The 22,516-nt window shown below is 47.0% G+C and overlaps 1 protein-coding gene and 1 long non-coding RNA gene across 2 annotated transcripts in view; both read right to left on the minus strand.

Moving 5' to 3' along the window:
• The window catches only part of LOC144154672 (uncharacterized), a 49,682-nt gene that overhangs the window by 14,871 nt on the left and 12,295 nt on the right, over positions 1-22,516 (minus strand). The gene's annotated exons all lie outside the window — the stretch shown is intronic.
• LOC144154656 (uncharacterized) overlaps positions 913-22,516 on the minus strand; it is a 33,994-nt gene continuing 12,390 nt past the window's right edge. The window contains exons 2-5 of the mRNA XM_077685862.1: positions 11,351-11,393; positions 8,792-8,900; positions 6,671-6,916; positions 913-1,202 (exon numbers count right to left, since the gene is read on the minus strand). Of these exons, the coding sequence (XP_077541988.1) occupies positions 1,015-1,202; positions 6,671-6,916; positions 8,792-8,810 (453 nt within the window). The 5' untranslated portion in view covers positions 8,811-8,900; positions 11,351-11,393 and the 3' untranslated portion in view covers positions 913-1,014. The remainder of the gene's footprint in view (positions 1,203-6,670; positions 6,917-8,791; positions 8,901-11,350; positions 11,394-22,516) is intronic.

Genomic DNA, 22,516 nt, shown 5'->3' on the forward strand with positions numbered 1-22,516 from the left:
CGAAAAGCAAAAACGCCCGTGTGTACGAGATTTCGGCGCACGATAAAGATCCCCAGGTGGTCAAAATTAATCCGGAGCCCTCCACTACGGCGCGCCTCATCGCCTGCGTTGCGTCGGCGCGTTAAACCCCACAATCAATCAACATTATTATCATCCTTTTCCCTTTGTCATCTTACTGTTTTGGCTAGTGCGAGTGAGAGGCTTGGCCAGTTACCCTTGTTAGCCCTAAATATACCCTATTATCAGGAACGTGCTTCTGTGTAATTACCGTGGTCAAATTTCTCCTGTAGTCATGAGTACATGCCTCTAATAGACAATATTCAGGTCGAAGGCCACAGCCATTTAGCTAGGCTCCCCTTTAGTGGGCTACAGTCATCAAGCCGTTGTGGTCTAGGGCTTCCTTGCTCGTCTGGCATTCTGGAGGACCAAATCCCACTTAGCACAAAATTTGCTGAATTTTTTTTTAAACTTACTTTGTTGATAGCAGCTTCCCTGGTAAATGTGTCATTCCAAGCATTCACTGACCTGCTTTTTATCCTTTAATAAGCAGTCAGCCGCCATTTTCTTTTCTGTGCTGCGCATTTTGTGTGCCACAAATGCACTGTAACAACAGAGTTAACTATTGCCGTCGAAAATTTAACAAGGTGTGCACCTGCAGTAGGAGTGGTTGCCCCTTCAATAGCCGCTTCTGCCAGCCTGACCACATTTGCACAGTGCTTCGCGGAATGGTTCTTTGTCGTTCGCGGAATGGTGGTGCTTTGCCCAGGTGTGCTTGAAGCACTGTTAAGTTATCACATGGACTGCATTCCACTGTTATGCCTTTGCAGGTAAATCATGCCACCCATGCCACACGCAGTTTATTTGTTGCCACCCCCAATGAGATGGTGGCCAAATTTCAGGCAACATATGGGACAGTGCACGCTGAGCTGGCTGGAAGTGTTTTTTTATTGGAAGATCATGTGCCCTTTACAAAAGTCCTTCCAGCCTTGCAGGTCAGTGTCGAGGTGTGCAGTTTCAAGGTTTGGGGTCTGCCTGCTGCTTGTCGGCAGAGGTCCCAGGCTTGGCCAGAGTATCCGGCAGGGGGAGCCCTCCCATAGCCAGCTGCTTCTTGCGCTCCATGTGTTCTGGCGATCCGTAGTGGTAGTATGCGGCCTCGGGATTCTTGAAGCTGGTGATATTGCACAAGACGCACTCCTGGGTGACTGCAAAAGAAGGTGGGACACACGTGTCTGCCTATACAGGTAGCCTGCAGAGCCGTGAAAACAAATACAGCTCTCAAGGCAGCAGCACTAGTTCCTTAATGGAGACAAGGACAAAGGCACGAGTACCGAGTACAGATGCCACTCACCCAATAATTTTTTTTTTTGCAACATGATTCGTGACCTCACAAATTATGCTGAGCCCTTGTTATTTTAAAAACATATCTGCCAGGGTGCATGCAATGTAAAAACAAAATACCCCAGACAGACGAAGGTTCTTGTCCCAAATCGAACCGTTTTATGGCAATGTCAATTTCAACCGTTCAACTGCCAGCAAACTCCTGCAATAAACATCACATTAACAAAAAGTGCTGACTTCTATTGAGCAGAAACAAAAGAATGCAGAAGATCCACCTTGCTCATGCTTAGATTTCTCCCAACACATGGTCCCAAAACATTGTGCCAGCAAATCGGTAATTGAGGAGCTCTACAGCGTGAGAATACTGCTACAAGACAGCATTTCGGGCTGTATTTCTTCACACACAGGCTGCGTGTGCACGTTTACGTTACCTAGGCTGAGAAAAATATTCATTCAGGGTGTGATTTTTCTGCCTGTTGCTGCGCTTCCTGATGCATTTCTGAGGGGGTGCCATGGAAACTCATGCTTTAAAACATATAAAAGCATGAATTTCTAGTTATTAGCGAGCACTAGGAGGGTTTACTGCAAAGAAATTGTGCACATACCAAGAACGAATGAATGAGGTCAGCATGTGCTGCACCTGCAGTGGGGAAGCTCAATGAGGGTCGCATGTGGGTCGCAGCGCAGGTGTCTTTGTGCATGGCCTTCGCCATCGGCAATGGTGCAAGAGAAGGAGATGCACACAGGTGAATGGCCAACTGCACCGCAATTTCACCCTGGCCATATTTAGTTTGAAAGTGCAGTTGGTACCGTCAAATCAATGAAGGCACACTTGGGAGGTTCCTAAAATGTCTGGTTAATCAACGGCAGGCATTAGAAATAGCTCCGTAGCAGGCGACGCTGCACCTGCCTGCGTGTTGCGCAAGCAGCCATAAAGCAGAAGTGACATTGCCTGGTCTAGCTTTGCTTGGCATACTTCTCCTCCTGGGGTTGTCGTGCGTGGGTGCATGAATTGCTTGCACGCTGTCTCAGAACGGCTGCTCGGTGTTCGGCAGCTGGCCGGTACTCACCCTCTGGGTGCAATGTCACCTGCTCCTGGCCATAATGGCTGTGCTTTTGTCAATTTTGGTTTTGAAATCACCCATATTCGCTGGTCGCCTGCAGCATGCATGCACATATTTCAGGTGTCATGTTTTGTAGCTTGCAGTTCTTTTAGACAGGCTATACGGAAATATGGTTTCCAAGAGGGCAACATTTTCTCCACAGTTGGCCTTTAAGTTAGGTCCGCTTAGGGATGCAAATAAACCAAAGAAGGCGTTCTTGCACACCTAGAGATGAATCCATCGGATCGGCCCATAACGTTTTCTTACTGCAAACAACTGTCAGGAGCCCACAAAAGTCATTGGCGGGGATTCTGTTATTTGTCACTGCCACTGGGCGCATGTGCGTAGCCCAGTTGGCTAGGCAGTGCCACTGCGGCGCTCGGTCCTCTAGTGTGCTAGCACGAAAGGTTCACAAAGGGTAGCTCAAGGTTAGCTGCTGCACACGTAGTGGAAGGGGAAGGTCAGTAGACCTATGTGCGAGTGGATTTGTGGCATTTGTACAGTCTGACAAGTGACAGTCATATGCCTTGGTGTGCATTTGTGTTGTCTGCTCAGAGTGGCGGGAAGGAAGCTCGATATGCTCCAAAGGTTCCTTCGTGTTCTCCAGTGTAAGCATGTGTGGAGTGTAATGGGCTGTTCCAATATACATCACTATCAAACAGGTTCTGGTTTATATTGAGCACTGCCACTGTCCTTGAATTAGTGTAAAGGGTTGCACTAATGCTGTGGAATTCATTTCTTCACCAATTGCACATGAGAACCACCATGTGAATAACACTTATTTGACTTACCCGAAAATTCAGCTAAATGGAGCTAGAGATTACAGGACTCTGCACTGAAGCAATCAACCACTGTGCAAGTGGTAATTGCCACTCAAGCACGAACAGCACAAAGTGGAACTGTAAGCTAGGTACCTGTCTTCAGTGATGGAAGTGCCATTTAATGCTTTGGAGTAGGTATGGAGCCAGCACAGGAGTCTTTGGAGCAGATGCCAAAACGAGTTAACGTGTCACTACGAGATGAAAACACCAGTGGAGGAGGTTACTAGTAACTACTTTCGAACATACTGCACAAGCAGTAATGAAAAGGAATGACACTAAGCACACTGTATATTTACAAGGAGACACGCTGTGCTACATGGTGCATACCTTATTTACAACTCTAGCGCACAAACAGCCCAGTACGCCTCCACGGCAACCGCTAACCCCCAAGAGGTTTGTCAGGGTATGCTACATGCTTTCAAATATAGAAACAGAGAATCACCTATGGGTAATTGCTTTTGAAAAGCAACACTCATTCCCCTGCAAAGAAGGCATTCTAGCACACCGCGAGTTCCTCCTAACGCTCGCAGCTTCGTTTATTTGCCAAGCTGTAACCTCAAAACTTCGTCTGTTGATGGACCCGTCGATTGCGGCGTGATGCATTACACTGAAATCAATCAACTTGGTTAGTGAACGAAGCTTTCTGCATCAAGAGGGGCTTGGGAAGCGTGGGTTGTGTGCATGAAAATGAGGGTTACTTTGATCACACAAGTTTTCCGCATCTGCTGTTGCACTTCAAAGAACATTGATTATCTGAATGAGACAGGACTTAGTGGCTGTCCTGTCAGTTTCATGTCCTCGTCTGTTTCAGCTATTGCCAATATTGTCAATCAAGCCATGTGACACGAAATGCCTCTTCTGGGAATGCACGCATCACGTACAGCGCCAGAAACGTGATCACAGTGAAGCACTACAGTATCAGGCATGTGCATACGGTGATTTTCGCCTCAGACGTTACTGTGAAGCAGAGAACTACTTTTTTCGGGCAATTTTGGAGCTAATGATTTCAAGAGTTATAGATAAAAAATTAAGTCACCAGCAGTGGCCGCAAACACCTCATGGTAATTTATTCTATCGCAATACAAGCGACTGTTGAAGTTCTCAAGACCCCACTTGAGTATAGAGAATTGCTTTGCATTTGGTGCAGCAAGCAGTCAGCCCCAGCAGCGCTTTTTAGCAGGAGCTCGGAAGTAGTAGCCATGCACAGCACCAGCCCTGTGGCCATCAAGAGCCACTGCATGAGGGGGCCACACGCAGTCCTTGCCACCAGAGAAAAACTGTCTCGATGTACTGCAGTGCAGTTTATGTTTTTTTTTCCTTTTTTACAATGTGCCAGCCACACTGCTGCTTATTTTTAAGTTTGTCTCGTGTGGATGCCAGAAAGAATGACCTCAGCTTCGCACACAAGCACTAAACATATGACTTTCGCTCTGCCCCTATCAGACATTTATATTTTTTTTGCAATTTTCTCGTTAACTAGGCATGCATCAAGGTGTGAGTGCATTTGTTTGCATGCTGGTACCTACTCGCATGTGAGCAGGCTGAAATGTGTTCACATATATAATGCACCCCACATAGTGATTACAAAAATTCCGGATTCTGCCTCCTCTGCACAAACGCAGCACCAACCAGAAAAATGCAGCTAAAATGTGTGGGTCGTGCACAGCCTGCGAGTTGCTATCACCCATGTTTCTAAGTTTAGAAACATTTGGTGCTGTCGGATCTTAAAAAGTGCCCCCCCCCCCCCCCCCCCCCCCTATTTGCCATTTGCTGCAATAGTCACCTCTGACAGTCACCTTTGGGACGGATAAGAACTATTCAGCGGTGTAGAATATATATAAATTTTCTCCTTTCAAGACTGTTTGAAGCGAATATTGAACCTTGCATTCTTCTATAGAATATATGGGGGAAAAACGAATATTTACAAATGCCTAGTTCTAATGATATGTAAAACTTTCAAGCAGCATGAATTCAGGAACAAAACTGATTCGAACACTATCACCTGATTCAAACACCACGACTCAAACCCTATGACCTTGGGAACCGATTATGGAGAAATACAAGTGCTATCCAGAGCTGTGCGTTATGGGGAGAATGTGATGTTCTTGGAAATGCGACAAGCACAGGATCAGGAGTCACATGCACTCGCATGCCTGCTTGTCTGTGACCTTTGCTTTCCAAGACAAGCACATATCCAAGATGCTGCTTCGAAGCCGGCCAAGGCAAGATAGCAGCCCTTGTTCTGCCAGAGAACAACTGCCTTTTCACATGGCAAGGTCTTTGAGTGGTCGAGCTAGTTAAATACTATATGAGGGTGGAAATGCGTCAAGAGATGTGATAAAGTGTTTGGAAAGTTATTCGTGTCCGCAGTACAATATGAGACACCAATGGGACATAGTGAGCTTTAAAAATATAAAAACAGTCCTGGTAATGAGGATTCTCGCAATACTCTGCACCTCTGCTTGTTTTCTGAGCACGCGACAGCACGCAATATCAGAAGACTATGTATAAAAACGTGTGCCACATACATTCAGATGCGAGGTGCACGCAGATTAACTTTGCGGGTTTTGAATACCTGGAACTTGGCGCGTCGAATATCCCCAATTCATGTACATAATTTTTTTAAGTGCATTGCCGGCAGCAGGTTTCAGGGACTTTTATTATGTTACAGCTCACTTGTGCTTTTTTTTCTTCTTCTTTTGGCTTATTGCCCAGCAATAAAGAGTGCATTTTTCCTCTCGATCTGTCAAGTGAGATTTTGGTGCAACTGTGGTGAAATTGTACCCAGGAAAGGCCATTCAGTGCAGTATAAAGCGGCATTACCGCCTTGGCATAGTTTGGTGCAATTGGCACAGCACATCCGTCGCTAGCTTTTTCTGAGAGCATGATTGAAGAGGGGGGAGGGGGGGGAAGAGCTCACAACAGCCTAAAAGCACACTGCTTTTGGCCGCTTGCCCTCTGACATGCTATTAGGAGCACAGTTCTTTCAATTCCTGCTTTTCGCTTAAGCAAACTAACCTCAAACACATTGATCTTCAAAGCATAACCCCAAAAAAACATACTGCAAAATAATTTATATTTCGGCAAAGTGGTACGAGTTAACTGATGGGGCAATGCAAAGGACAAATACACACCATCATCCTGTCCATTTCCTTCGTAGTGTGTTCATTACTTGCGTTGCCTCGTCAACATGGTTTGAGGAACCCTGGTTCAATGATACACCTTTAGCACAGCCAGATGCTTTCAAAGCATGGTCGTCCATCCATTTGCCTCCAAAACGTGGCCCAACCAGGTGCTTTCAAAGCATGGTTTTAGACTGGTCACCATGAAAGTCGGTCAGACCACACACTGTTACACCAAATAGGTCATCGTGAGGTGTAGCTGCAGCCTACTGAGTGTCACACTTACGGCGGCTAGGAATCTTCGGACGTCTGATGGCTTTTGGCCGCTGTTCCTCGTAGAAAGCCACCAACCCTTCAGCATGTTCTTCACTTTTCAGATGCTTTAGTATCGCACCAGGCGCCATGAAGATCTTCCGGCACACGTCGCATGCGTTGGGGTTCTTTTTGAGTACTTCACGCAGTGCCTCGTTAGCAGCCTTTACAGTTTCCGTATTACTAACAGGCTCCTCCGTAATGCCCATGACCTGCGAGGCTGTTGAGAAATTTTTTGGTTGTAAATGCTGCTCGAGACTGGTTGATACAAAAGGACCATGATGACAGGATACAACATCTAAGGCAATAATGGCCTCTTGCGCAAACGTAATTTGTGAGGAAGGAAAATTATTTGATTTTTATCTATTTTTGGAACACTGAAAAGCGTACAAAAATGCTACTTCTGCTTGTATTGTGTACTTTTTAAATGATTTTGCTGCTTCAGTATTTCAGCTGAGGAGGAATGATAAAATGACTGCAGCTAGCTGAAAGTAGCCAAAATTATTAGAGATTACTGCCTTGACTGGAATAACTGCTTTTTTTCCTTTCTGTTGGCAACTTTGTTCACTCGCGAGTAATTGTTGCGGTGTTTATTTCATCCTAGATGGAGCCATTCAGAGGAGGTGCTACTGATCTAGACACAAGAGCCAGGGACTGCTGCTAGAGGGTAATCTAGCTGATTGCACTTCTGCACCTTTTCTACTTTTAAGCACACTGCGTTATGGTCATCGTATATTACCAGCTAATTAAACCAGTTGTTTTCTGTTCAATGACACTCTCATAGTCTTTAACCAGCTGGCATTACAAATTTAGAATACGAATCTGTACTTGCAAAGCAAATCAGCTTGCATTGCATAGTTGGTCTCTAGAATGGATGATGCTATAACCACTACGTAGTGAAGCCGAACAGGTAATAGCTGCCATCTATGAGACTGTGCTAAAAACACTCCAGTTGCCCCCATCACGAGTTCGGATGGCGATTCGGAGTTCAGCTTATCAGCTTTTCACTGTTTACACCATCCAACCATCATAGGCCTGACTGGCTAGGTACACATTGCGGCACCTGTAGCGAAATTGCAGAAACTTAAGTCGTACATAGTCAACCAGTTTGACACAGGCATGTTTTGCTGACGGCCCTCAAGCTGGAGCACTGCCCAAAATTCCTGTATGCAACTTCAGCATGCCAAAAACTTGCCCAAATGGAAGGTAGGTATTTCCAACAAGTTCTTGGAGTGGCCCAGGGCAGCAGCCCTCGTCGACCAGCAAGCTAATGCGCACATGCACAACATGCCGTTCCCTGCTTGTTACTATGAGCTTGTACTCTTGAACCGCAGAGGTAAGAATTCAAGATCCTCTGCGACGTCATCCAACCACATGAGAGAGAGTACGTACTTGATACATTTAGCCTATCCTACTTTACCTTGTAAAGATTCAACCATACTCTGCGCCAGAAACTGTGGGTCAGCAGCCTTTCTGCTTGAAAGAGGGAAACCAGGGAATCTGAAGCATGCTTCTTGCCATCACATCAGCAGAAGGGACAATGTGCTATAGTACGAGCAAGCTTCTTGGTGCCATATTTTCATGCAAAAGTATTATGTGCCCCTTGAGGTTTAAAACCTGGCATTCCGAGGAACTCCCGTGCTGTTGTCTAACAAAAAAAAGCCATGGTAGGGAAGGAACGGGTATTGAGCCCGGCAGTCAAGTGACTTAACCTAACCCAGCAGCACATAGATGCCGACACCACACAGGTCAAAGTTTTAATTACAGCAAAGCTTTCTTTGTCTCACTGATGGCGGTGTCATAATCAAAATGCATTGCAGAAAAGCCAACTTAGCACAATGGGAGGGCACATGATCATAATGATGAAACAAGGAAAAGAGGGGCACACATAAGCCGTGTGTGGATACATGAATCTGACAAGATAGTTGGGATAAAAAAGGTCTGTTCAACTCAACACATCCATGCTCAGGTCCAGCGCAGTGGATAGGTTGAGTAGAAAAGCCATCGGGGCGAACCCGTTCGACGTGCAGACAACAGGTGGACTGAATGTTTCAGCAGACTGAGTTGGCGGGCCATGAGAAGCTGGATAAGTTACCTCCCCCAAACCTTGCCATCACTCGCTCGTGCCACTGCTGCGCCGATTGATGGGGATCTGATGACGGTGGTGCTGAGATGGCCACGACAGGGGTGCGAAGAAGGCGGGCCTAGTGGCAGGAAAGGAAAACCAGGTGGTGCACTTTAGTAATTATTAGTGTAGCAGTATTAAGGGTAGGGGGTTGTGAAAGTAGACTCACGAGACCTGTTCCGAGATTTGAAACGTCCAAGAGATATTGCTTCCTGCTTCTATAGATAATTGCTTGTTTACACTCCCACCCCCCTTTTTGTAAATTTTTGCCTCGGCTGTTTATTTTTTTACCTGTGTTTTAGAAAAATTGTCTTGCGTACATGATCATAGCTCCACTTGAATGTTGCTACTTTCTCGAATACCTCCCTTTCTTATTTACGCCTCAGCTGTGTTTTTTCCTATGTTTTAGGAATGTGCCTTGAGTACATGATTGTAGCCCCCCTTGTACATAGCTGCCTTCTCCCCCCCTCCACAGCTTTTCTTTCATCTTGACTGGGGGTTGGGTTGGGTTTTTCATATGCTTCCGTGTTTCTTATTCATAGCTAGTTGTTTACGCTTGTCCGCATATCTGTTTTTTTTTTGTTGTTTTTTTTGTGCCCTCTCCTTTTTCTCTCCTCTCTATGAATCTGTCATCCCCTTCCCAACCCCCGCCACACTAGCAGCTGCATTCCGGTGTCCACGCCTAGGCGATAAATTATGCCTGTTGGTGGACTTTCCCTTCAATTACCCAGACAATAAATTCGTTCATTCATCGATTTGCGTTTAGCGCACGGAAAATCTTTGTGGCTTTTTTGCACAGCTGTGGCGCTCTGCAAGAAAGCCAACCTACGGTAACGATGGCAAAATGAATACGCCTTCTACTCGGAAGCTCCGGCTGTCCGTACAAGGTACGCACCGCCGCAGCTGAGGGCAACGTAACGACCGCCGAAATGTTGTACGTAAATAGGAATTTTTTATATTTTAGTTAGAGGAGCAGCTCCCGCTGCTGAGAGTCCATCCCGGGACTTTGTGCGTTCCAGCAGTCACCCCTTTCACTGGTAAGAGTCGCGACGATACCATAGAGGGATCGGTGGGACGACGTACGCTGACGAAGATTCACCAGTCTGCTTAGGCAAAAACGTCAAAGGGATCGGTGGGACGACGTACGCTGACGAAGATTCCCCAGTCAGCTTAGGCAAAAACGTCAAAGTTTCCCCCTATTATACCTATCAAGGACTTCTTTACTGCTACATCGTGTTGGCGTCAATCCATTCCCTTTCGTTTCTTCGCCGTTTGGCGCGAATTACTTCGACAGGCAGACTGGCGACACTTGACACCAAAGCTTCCCCAGAATCAGTTCTGCGTTGCTGGCGTGCCCCTGCTCTACTCACGTTTGCTTGTCACTCGATATAACGTCAATGAAGCACTACGAAAGCTATTGTTCCACTGCTCACTCGGGCGTTGCGCAGTAGAGCGGTGGTATCGTTCTGCTCTGCCATTCTCGCGGGCCCGGGGCCTGCAAGAATGGCAGCAGCGCAGAATTCTTTTTTTTTTGTTTTTTATTTACACTTTACAGTAGCTGCCATTTTCTGCACCAGGCAACAAATACCACGCTGTATTTGTGCACAATGGGCACTTGCATTTTTTGCCTCAAAACCGAAATTTCAAACTGCTCGTGGCACTTGAAAAAGAGTTCTCGACAACGCCTCATAGATGGCATCACGGCTGCTCTCTGGTTTAGCCAACACCCCCCCCCCCCCCCCAAAAAAAAAAAAAAAAAAAAAAGCCACAACTTTATTGACTTTATCGATATCATAATGGGCTTCAGACATGGAGGCAGTTTAATTAGTTACATGCAGCCATTCCGGGGTTGCCTTGACACCACAACTGGGGGAAACAATGGCCTTTCTTGCCAACAAGACGTAGTACATAGCGTTCGTAAAGTTTCATGCTAATGTGTATTAACTCTATGTGTGCACTAGTGGCGGACCGCCACAAGAACTGACGGCCTGACGGGTGTTTCAAGGGTTTTTGACTGCGTTCCGCGACTCCACTCTTGTCGAAGCGCGGCTTGCCTAGGGAGGCTCGCCTAAGCACTAGCGCGGGATTTCCCTCTATTATAGCATAGATTACTACGAAACTACGGTAGAATCGTTACTCTAGCATCGGTGGTTCTGTTGGTTCTGTTTTTCTACGCCACGTCATGACGGAAAGCACTGCGCAAAGCCAGCGCGTTTGTGTGTCACTTGTTCGGTCAGAATGCCTGGGACGGAAGCACGAATTCCGCGATGCTAGTACATTCGAAAAAGAACTTCAAGCTTAGGCCACAACTCCACGCCTGCAAACGCGTTATAATAATGGGCGCCCTGTAGGGCGTGCAGATTGCGGCCATGACGTTAAGCGTTTTAACTGAGTTTATATTTTCTGCCTCAAGTATCAATTCTAGGGTGCCAGACAAAGGAGCAGCACGATATCTTACAGCAGTAGCTATATAGGGTCGCAAAGTCATTCGACTTAAGCAGGGACTTAAGCTTCAGCGTTCGTACTTGCCTTGAGAAGACGTGACCAGCGCAGGTCCGCGTGAGTCGCTGCCCTAGAAGGAACAGACGTGGGTGACGTGGGGCACGCGGAACGTACGTGGAACGCGCGGCCGTTGAACGTGCTGTTGGGCTGGTTCTGGTTGGTTGGTTGGTTGCCTCCCACCATGGCACATACCCACGCGGGGGATTGGCCAAGAAGTTTTGTACCTAATGAGGATGTGACCTATATTAATTAGATCCCAAAATTTAGAAAAGAAAACACCGAACAGAATTTTTTTAAATGTGTATAATGTGAAAGTAGATTCAGGAAGAAAAATGAGCTAAGTGTGAACGTTTAGCTGGCTAGCAGGAAAACCGGCCTGTCGCCGCAACATAAGAATGAAGGGCAGACACAACATCCCTGTGGCAGACTCCTAGGGCGGAAGCGCCTAGTGACAGGATCTCGGAACTAGTCTAAAGGTTGACTCCAGATGCGTGCGTCGCATTGGGGAGAAGCTGCGGCAATTACATAGGAAATGTTCTATATTTTCCAGTTCGTCGCAGAAAGGGCATTGCGGAGATGGAGCCAGACGAGATTTATAAAGATAAAAATTTAGTGGGGGAATTTTGCACCGAAGTTTAGTGATTGCTACCTCGCATAGCCTTGTTTCACAAAACATCGGCTTCCATGCATGACGAAGTTGGCTATAATCTCTAGAAGATAGAAGGGCGTCTTGCTTATAAGCCTGGAGTAGCTGTTTAAATCTCGCCCCCAATAGAAAACTGTCATTTGGACATTGCCTGCGCGCGCGCGCGGGACACCCTCTACTTCTTTTCAGTTTCATTTTACGGCCTCTGTTCTTCCGGTAATAAATTAGTATTTTGAGGTCACGAATTTCAACAAGCGAGTTAGCCCTGGTCAATGCCCCTTTGTGGGTACGTGCCAAAAACTTTGAGGGCATCATCATCATCATCATCAACTTCTTTTCCGGTTCAAAAGAACATTATTTAGTAACGTAGAGGTAACGTAAAAGACGGTACTATAAGTAGAAGGCTATTGACTCGATTTGGGGAAGGGAGGGGGCGATATAAAAAGAAATTTGAGGGCAAAGAATGGTCGCGCTGCGCATGAATGAAAGAGTTGTTTTTGGAGTTGGGAGGCCTGCGTAACAGTGGAAATAAGATGATGGTGGTGGTCACGCGGCCATGGTTCTTAATCGTGCTGCACTAACACAGCAGTAGCCGGAGAGGTTGCAGAAGTTTGCGAAAAACTCGCCTGTTTTATGCCGAAGAATTTGCTACCAAAATGCTATCGTAGCGGAGTTATAGTGATCAAGCACTCTGCTCCCAACGTTTAGATATCGTGTTCATGGAGGTTCACGTGCGCAGTTCATACACGCACGCGGGAAAACGAGGCCTGTTGGTGCGCGGGTATTGTCACTGAAGTTTTAATGTGGTTATGACAGGCATACATTTTTCTCGCCATCTAAGCTATCGGCAGTGAGGTTTGTTCCCGTGCACACTTCTGAACTAAGATTCGTTTGGTGCGCACTAGGGCTTCATGCTCCGGCTTATGTTGTAACGGCGGGAAGCAGCATGGCGGGTGTTGTGGAAGTGGCTCGTCGAATAAGCGATTCTCGACGACCTTTTCAGACGGAGTCCTCCTTACAGACAACCGGACAATAATAAGGTTGTTTTTCTCTCGATGACCTGGTTGAATAGAACACTTAAGCTCTTATTAGGTTTTTTTTAACCCTAGCTGCTTCTCACCAACGGCGCGCTAGCATGCATGCGCACGATTGTTATTACAATGGATAATAACGTGCTAGCACTTTGTTTCTCTTGGCATTCAGTTCTGAAAGTTGGATGATGTGGTAAAGACGGCCCCAGTCGGGTTCGTATCGGCGGCTATATACCCTAGTCGGGAGCGCGGTCGCGTAAGCTCACGGCTGGCCGTGCTCGTCGCGCCGTCCCTGCGACACTCACTGAATGCAAGAGGATGCTCTGTTGCCTGGAATTATAGTTCCGGTACATTTTAGAGCGCAGCTCTTACGCGCCCGCTCCTGTGGTTTTCCGTCGCCGTCGGCCTCGTTGCAACCGAGTGAACCGACGATATACGAGATAGAGCGAGCAGAAAAGCGGAGGAGCAAAATATGGCGAAAATGTGAGGGGGAGGGCGGTATGCCGAGGCCGCGCGAGCCATGCTCGGCCACGGCGACGCGCTGAGAGATTAGAGGTACTCCGAATTTATCGGTGGACTGGCGCGCGTCCGCGCGGTCGGCGATGGCACGTCCGCTAGGCTGCGCCAGCGGCAATTTCTACCCATGTACTACATTCCAAAACGGTGGGCGCAGCGTAGCTATGCGTAGCCAGATGGTTTTCTATGTTTGTTTTTCCTGTTAAACCCCACACTAGAAGGCTGTAGTTAAGGCGAGAACGGACTAGACTGTATTACAGTTGCCTTTTTAGCCAAGCTGGTAGTAAATATTTCATCTTATAAATAATGCCAATGCATCAGGATATATCCGTTCGAAGTTTCTCAATATGTGGAGACCAACTTAAATTTTCATTGAACACAATGCCAAGGAATTTGTTTGAACTAACTTGTTGAATACATTAGCCTCTGAAATTGAGGAAAACCTCTTGCCCTAAACACTTGTTGTAAGCTCGAAAAATCATATATTTTGTTTTTCTTGTGTTTAAATTCAGTTTTTTTGTACTAAGCCAAATCGAAAAATTTTCAAGCCATAAATTTGTTTGTCTTCCTAGCAGAGCCAGATCTCTGCAAAAAAAAAAGGCGTTTGTATCATCTGCATACAATATTATATCCGGGGTTAATGACAAGTTAAATATGTCATTTATATATAACAAAAATAATAGCGGGCCGAGAATAGATCCTTGTGGAACACTCTACTTAATTTGTTCAAATCTGGACCTGGCGTAACCTATTTCGGTGTATTGAAGGCGATTATGTACCTCTTGATTAGACCGAGAGAAGTTGCCCTGATTCCGTATTTCTAAAGTTCCTGAAACAAAATATCGTGTTTGATAGAATCGAAAGCCTTTTTAAAATCTAGAAACACTCCAATGTAAACAATTTTTGTTCGAAGTTATCAGTAATTTTATGTTTTATATTTAGTATTGCCATTTCAGTTGATTTTTGTTTTTAGAAGCCATAATGTTGTTCGGCGATGATATGGTTAGTTTTACAGAAGCTTAAGATTCGAGTATTGATTACCTGTTCTATTACTTTTGAAAGAAATGGGCAGAACTGAAATCGGTCGGTAAATGTTCATGTCATTTGGATCCCCACTTTTGAAAATTACGGAAACTTTGGCAACTATTAAAACATCAGGAGAATCACCAGTATCAGGTTGCATATATGTGAAAGTGGCTGACATATATATTGTGCGACTGCTTTTATCGGCTGTATTTTAAATTCATCAACCACACATGCCCGGCTGTTGTTCAGTTTTTGATTTAAGCTCAGAGTTTCTGATTCAGTAACGGGTAACAAAAATATTTAGCATCCGGTACTAGATGGAACACAATGTTTCTTACTAGGATTAGCTGTGTGTGTGACCGTAGCAGCACCCGATTGCAACAAATGATTGTTAAACTTATCCGCAAGCAAACTTCCCGTGCACTGTTCTCCATCAATAATAATCTCGGAAATAACTCGTCTCTCGCCTTTCGCCAGGAGTTTATTAATATTGTTCCAGATTTTCTTGGGGTCGTTATAAATAGCTGCAAATTTATTTTCACAGTATGCGTTATGCGCGTTTTTGATATCGGAATTTAATTTGTTCCTCACTTTTTAAACTGATTAAAAATCATGATTTCTAGTCTTTATATTCACAGCAAAGAGTTTATCGCCCATTGTGGCCCATTGCGAGGAAGTACGGGTCGTACCAGAAAGGACGATACGCACAGGTGGCAACAAAGGGAAGGGCCGCTGTCTTCAATAACTAGCCAGGTAGGGAGCGCAACCAATGACGTATGCGTTATAATGTAGCACATTAGATTGGGACCAGTCTAGGACTCGGCCGGATAGTAGACGATTGTGCTGGGGGCGTGACTTCCTGGCTGGGCGACTACTTGAACCATCTCGACGATGCGCGATATTCAAATACACGAAAAAATCTAATACACGTCGGGACCAAATTCGGCAGATCGCAACCCAGCCGCTGTGACCAAAATTCAACGGAGGCGAAATGCACAGACACTTTTGTGCTGCGTAATGTCAGTGCACATTAATCAAATCCTAGTGGCCGAAATTATACGAAGCCGTTCTACAAAGCGTCTCTCATTGAACCAAACCAAGCTAGTCCTGAAATGTTTGCAACAATACTTGCATTTAACTGGCACCGCGGAACTGAAAAACGGGAGCGCTGAGTTCTGGACACAACGCGCCGCAGTAAGGAAAGTGCGCTTTCCCGCAACGCCGTCGCGGCGCGCTAAGACGCTAGAAGCATACCTACAGTTAGACGTGCTTCACAGCAAAGCAACCACGGCGCGCTCCCGCGATAGCAGACGACACGAAGCCCTCCCTGCCTCCAAGCCCATATGCGCCTGCGCCGCTTAGCTTCGACGCGCGGCCGCGGGTTGTGCGCTGGCGCTCCGCGAAGCGGCCATGATGCGCCGTGTTCGCACCATAGAGTTAATACTGTTCGCACCCAGAGTGGACGGCCCTGTACAAGGGTAACAAAGCGTTACTTGGCTCCCGCAAAGGCGACAGTACCTCTCCGCTCGGTGCCTCCGAAAAGTGCCGCCGAAGAATGCCGACGTAAGTGCCTCCGGGCGGGTTTTTATAGGCTCCGGACAGCGAAGTTTGCCGGGCGAGCGCAGCGCCAGCCGCGGCAGATTTCCGCAACTCTGGGTCGGTCCCGCCGCGCACACCTCCTTCAGCGCCCGTGAACACAACTTTGCAAAAACGTGTGTCATAATGTTATTTGCGTGTATATTTACTACAAAGTGCAACGAAATCACGCAGAAATTTATTATAGTAGGGGGAAGCCTCCAAATAAAACGGGGTGCCGATCAAATGATGTCGCCTTGCTGCCGAGCCGTAGGTTGACGCAACCGGGAAGCGTGTGTTCAAGGTTTTGCATTCTCCCGCGGATTCTTCTTCTTCTTCTCTCTCTCTCTCTTTTTTGCAGATACGAAGCGTGGTTACTGAATCTTGAAAAGCCCACACTAAGCGAGCGGATTACATGCTGCCGTGGTGTACGAGCAGCTTGTTAGTAGGCTGGTTAGCAGGTGGTAAATGCACATAAGTGCGCATTAAATTTGGTAACAAAGAGGGCCCCCAAACACAGTTATAGCAGCGTAGGTTATCACCCAGCGGTTTTACTCTGCCGCATCTTGGACTGAAGACCCCGACCACAAATATGCACACTTAATCTGTGATTAAAGTCTCTCTCTCTCTCTCCCTCTCTCTCTCTCTCTCTCTAATATTTCACGTGCTTATATCGCCGTATTATATACATATAAACCCATATGGGCCGGACACTTATAGGCCGGCGTTAACGTTCAAATGTTTCGCAAGCTATTGGATAGTATAAAATCACCGCCTCTTCTTGAAAAAGAATCAATGAAATTGTTTCTAAGGCACTGAAAAACAAAGAAAAATAGAGATAAGACGTTCCGCAATAAAAGTTGGAAATATATGAACGCAGGACAATATTTTTGCGCTCGGGGAGGAGGAGGAGGACAAACTTTATTTATCCTATCCGTTGTGGTTGCGGTCACTCCGGACCAGTGAGGGGTGTCCTCAGGGAACTAAATTTTTCTCCCTTGACTTTTGCTGCAAGGGTGTTGACGGTAATAAAACCGCTACTAATTCTTTATAAGAGGTCTCACGCCGGACCCGTCGGCGGGGAGAGAAAAAATACCCGAATATGAATATTCCGTAATTTATTCCGATACGCCTACAGATGTTCTGCCTACCCCACCCGCTCCCGCCCAATGGAATTTCTTGTGATAGCCTTCTCGTGAAGAGTTTCTTTTTTGGGGCGTGTTTTTATACAGCCGGCGTACTCGGTTACACCTGGAAGCCCAAAGTTTCTTGGCGGAGCGGGCACTTATTAGCGGCAGAACTTTCGCTATACACAAACAAACGTGAATTTCATACTGTTACATGTATGGAGCATCACATTCGGATCAAAGACCCATATGTAACACCCATGTGGTCCAGTTAAGTAGTTCTGCAGTCGCAAATGCACATGGATGGAATACCTCGCGCGGAAACATCGATCGCGCAACGTCTGATATATTTGCAGACAAAGCCTATTATTTTGTGGATTGAACAATATCAATTACGTTTTCCTTTGAAGAGAAACATGGTGGTCTCGAGGAAGTTTTCCCCGCAGGCAGGCTGTAGAAGCGTTTCTCTTCTGGGCATCACGCCTATGCGGCCGTTATATACGCGAATTCAACCGGATAAATCCTTCTCCATTCACCTGCACTATGTGGCAGGATTGCTGTTCAAGCTCTTACTTCGTTTTAAACCCAAAAAAGGCTACTAATATGCTTTATCCACGCTGCAAAAAGAGGAGCGCTCCCCAGCCAGGAACGTAACGGATTGCGGGGACCGACCCAGTGTTGCGCATATCTGCCGAAGGGGGCACTGCGTGTCGCGGGCTCCATTGGCGGGCTCACGCAAGGATGGAAGAAAATGAAATACTTGGGGAACTGGAGAATGGATTTAGACAAGACAGGCGATTGGATGATAATTTGTTCGTGATAACGCAATGCATTGAAATTGCGAAAGCGCAGAATAGACCATTATGGATTACGTTCTTGGACATTAAAGGGGCATATGACAACGTAAACAGAGAACTGCTGTGGAGAATGCTGAAACTCCAGGGATTAGATGACGAGTTAATACAGTTCCTTATGGTGATCTATAAAGACAATAGAGTACACCTTACATGGGAAGGACAGAAATGCGCCCAGCAGGTCAACACCCATCGGGGACTGAAACAGGGATGCCATTTGAGCCCAATAATGTTCATTCTTTACATGACAGGGTTAGAAAAGAAACTGGAAGAAAGTCAAGTAGGGTTCATCCTAACCCATATGCTGCAAGGCGAAGAGCGTACTGTGGGAATGTTATACGTAGACGACATTGTTCTTTTAGGTGATAACCAGACCGATATGCAACGGCTAATAAATATCAGCAGCCAGGATGCCATCGACCTCGGGTTAAATTTTAGTGCAGAAAAATTGGGAATAATGGTTTTCAACGCTACCACTGACGCAGTGTCTATCCAGCAAGACGAATTACCCAGAGTGAAGGAATATAAATATCTCGGAGAGTGGATAAATTAAGGGGATAATTTCTTAAGAACTCATGAGGAGCAACTTAAGGGTAAGGGAAAGCGAAACGCAGTTATAATGTAGCATAGAGCTCTGTTGGGGTATAACAAATATGAAGTAGTGAGATGAATGTGGAGAGGAGTAATGGTTCCGGGTCTCACATTTGCGAATGCTGTGCTCTGCTTAAAACCAGACGTTCTATCAGGCCTTGAAGTGAACCAGAGAACGGTAGGCCGTTTGGCCTTAGGCGCGCATGGAAAAACAACTAACGAAGAAGTACAGGGAGATATGGGCTGGGCGTCGTTTGGAGTTCGAGAAGCACAGAGTAAAATATGTTTTGAGATGAGGTTGAGAGCAATGGATCAACGAAGGTGGGCAGCTAAGGTTTTTAGTACCTATACTTGAAAAGCGTGGACACGCAGTGGTTAAGGAAGACTAGAAGGCGAACGTGTAGTACGGAAAGAACAGTGGAGAATCCAAAACAGCCAAGGTAACCAAAAAAGAGGCAAAGCAGATTGAAAACGAATAAATGGAGAGAAAAATTGCAAGCTAAAACGTCGTTAGAGATGTACAGGGCTGAGAAATTGAACATCAGAAAGGAAAATTTCTACGATAATTTCCAGGGCAGTGCTTTGCTTTTTGAGGCTAGAGCAGGTTGCTTGCAAACTAAGAGCTTTGTGGGGAAGTATTCACAAAATGATGCGGTATGCGTGGTCTGCGGAAAAGAAACAGTAACTATGCCGCACATATATAGTGTTAGAATGTGAGGGTATCCATCCAAATCTACATGAGGGAAATATTCGGCTTCCAGAAGCCCTAGGGTTTAAGGGTAGCACAGAGGAAGTTAACTTCAAGGCTGTCGAGGCGACCAAAAGAAGATTAGAATGCTAGTGGACGAAAACCAGAGAGGGGAATATTGCCTAGGACAGTTACCACGTGTAACAGAAAAAAAAAGTATTTTGTGCCTATAAGCTTTTTTTGCCTGCCCTAAGCAGCGCTAGTATTAAACCAAGAGTATAAAACAGATGTATTAGTCCTTTTTGGTAAGATGACATGTCATCACCCCGCTACATAGGGGAAACCAATAGCAATCATCATCATAATCATCATAATCATCCGTGTCGCCCTCTGGGCACTGTCCGGCGCCTATAACCCAGGAAGTCCGTTGAGGCCCCGAGAAGTTTGAATTGCTCCAATCAGGACTCTCGCTGGCCGAAGTTTGAAATCCGACGAATGGAGGCGAAGTGGTTGCGTCCGCCGAGCCTCCACGATGGGGAAAGGGAGGGCGACGCCGTCGCAGTCTGCCTCCAGGCGTGTGATGGCATGTCGGTTGCCAGTCGTTCACCCGATGCATGATTCAGCGGAGACGCCGCTATGCAGAAGGATGAGGCGACTCTACGGCGGTGCACGTTTGAGCCTGTCGGCCCCGGGCGGTTTGGTCTGGTGAATCGGCCCCGCTGTCGGCGCGTCGTCCCGTGCAACGAATTTGGGCCGGGCGCTCTGGCACAACAGTGGCAACAAATTTGTACGCCCACTGGCGGATGCATCTACGGAAATGCATACGTGCATCCGTTGCTGGATGTCCACTGTGTATACGTGCGCAAATGTACTTTCAAACGTGGACGTACAGTGGAAGTACAGCGGCCGTCCAAACTTGGCATTGGATGTTTGGCTGTTTCTCGGACGTTCCGCAGACGTCCGTGGTTGCTTGCGCGGGGAACCCAGGCGCAAGAGGGGCTTATAAGTTATAGGGTAGTGGGGGAGATGGAGGTATTGTACCTATGTGTGGGACTGTAAATGCGAGCCCCCTAGCTCTGTGCATGCTGAGGAACAGTTCGGGAAGAGGGGACTTCAGGGGGTACGAAAGGCGCCTCTACATCATCATGAAAACGCCTGAAGCAAAATTTCGCGGGGCAGCAATTCGTGTGCCGCCTCATTTCCCTCGAGGGATGAATGGCCTTTAGTGCCTTACAATCTACATGTGGGGGAATCCTCAATTGCCCCGAATCTTGAGGGCGAGACCCGCGGCCAATTACAGCTGCGGATCCGGGAGCTAGGTTCCCGTTTGAAACCATTCCCATTCCAACCTTCCCGCTTGATCCCTCCCACTTCAACGCGGCGCAAAACGACCTTCCCGTTTCGCCCTTTCCCATTTCGTCTGTTCCCATTTGAACCTATTCCTATTTCAATCTTCTCGTTTGTTCCACCCCGCTTGCGGATCCAAGTCCGCGAGGATGGACCCCTGGGAGTTGACTGTAGTCAAGTTAAGCATTTTAGGGGCGAAACTCCTCTTGCTCGGGCCCTGTCCCGGCCGTACACGGCCCATTGTACACGGCACATTGATGATGATTGTGGCAGGATCCCCCTAGGGATTGATTTGATTGATTGTAGGGTTTAACGCGCCGACGCAACGCAGGCGATGAGGCGCGCCGTAGTGGAGGGCTCCGGATTAATTTTGACCACCTGGGGATCTTTAACGTGCGCCGAAATCTCGTACACACGGGCGTTTTTGCTTTTCGCCTCCATCAGAAAAGCGGCCGCCGCGGCCGGGAATCGAACCCGCGACCTCGTGCTCAGCAGCGCAACGCCTTAGCCACTGAGCCACCGCGGCGGGTCCCCCCTAGGGATTGGCCAACCAAAGATTGGCCGAAGAGGTCATAACGTTCAACGCGTTCGTTGCTACCCAACAAGGAGGAGAGGAAGTAGAAGAGGTTGTCGTTCGTCGCCTGCGAGCTCAAGACTCTTGCTCGGGCCCTGTCCCGTCCCTCGTTGCTGCCATACCCGGCGGAATGATGATAATTGTGGCAGGATCCCCCTAGGGATTGGCAAACCAAAGATTGGCCGAAGAGGTCAAAACGTTCAACGCGTTCGTTGCTACCCAACAAGGTGGAGAGGAAGAAGAAGAGGTTGCCGTTCGTCGCCTGGCCAGGGGGATGCAACTCCGCGGTTCTTCTGTCCTGTCACTGCAGCGATCCTAACGTTTGGGGGCTGTACTACATACGAGCGTAAATGAACCTTGTTGTTACATTTCATATTTATTACCAGGTTACTTATTAATTACGGAGTTTTTAATATGCAAGTGAACTTAAAGTTGCAGTTCGAGATTGCGAAAATACGAGCGCCACCAGGAGTGGAAAACGGGAACCGCGCCTTTCTACTTCGCACCGCTGAAAAGGGGCGTTTCTTGTCGCGGCCAAAGGTATGCTACGATCCACGGTGTTCGATGGCCGTTTATTTTTCACCGTAAAGTTCGTTTCATCGAAACAGACACATGAATGGATTCGCGTCGTCATCACAGATTGTGCTGTGCTGAGTGGTGTTAATTCTTCCCGCCAGGCCGCATAAAATTCGTTTGGATCCCGGCGGACGAAAGGTACGATCGGCATGCTGCTCGTTTTGCTTAATACGCTTGCACGAGATAGCAGGATGTGGTTGCAGCAGTAGCTTTATAATTTCAGTGAGCATACACGTGTACTATTTATTTATTTAATTCTGATTGTATTCTTTTACTCTTAAATTACGCATGAAATGCGCGGCAGAGCATTTGGTAATACCCCTGTCACACGGGCACTTTCAATCGCGATTGAAGTGAATCGCGATCGAGTTTTCAAGCGCGCTCGACGTACTGCCGCTGCTACACGGCACGTTTCAATCGCGATCGAGAAGTTGCACGGGTTGCACTGGCGTTCGCCAGATGGCGCTAACCATGTACTTGCGGCCGGCGTCTGGTAACTTCGCGCGGTCGTAGGTATACGTAACTATGTAAATATTACCTCACGCTTATTTGGGTCAAGTTATTTGACACAATTTGTGGCGTTAGTTAAAGTTGTCACATTCTGTGCCATTACTGAGCGGGGACGAGAGTATCGCCGCTTTC

This window comes from Haemaphysalis longicornis, unplaced genomic scaffold, assembly GCF_048455015.1.
Source record: "Haemaphysalis longicornis isolate Haplotype H1 unplaced genomic scaffold, Haemaphysalis longicornis Haplotype H1 scaffold_1, whole genome shotgun sequence".
NCBI classification, from domain to species: Eukaryota; Metazoa; Arthropoda; class Arachnida; order Ixodida; family Ixodidae; genus Haemaphysalis; species Haemaphysalis longicornis.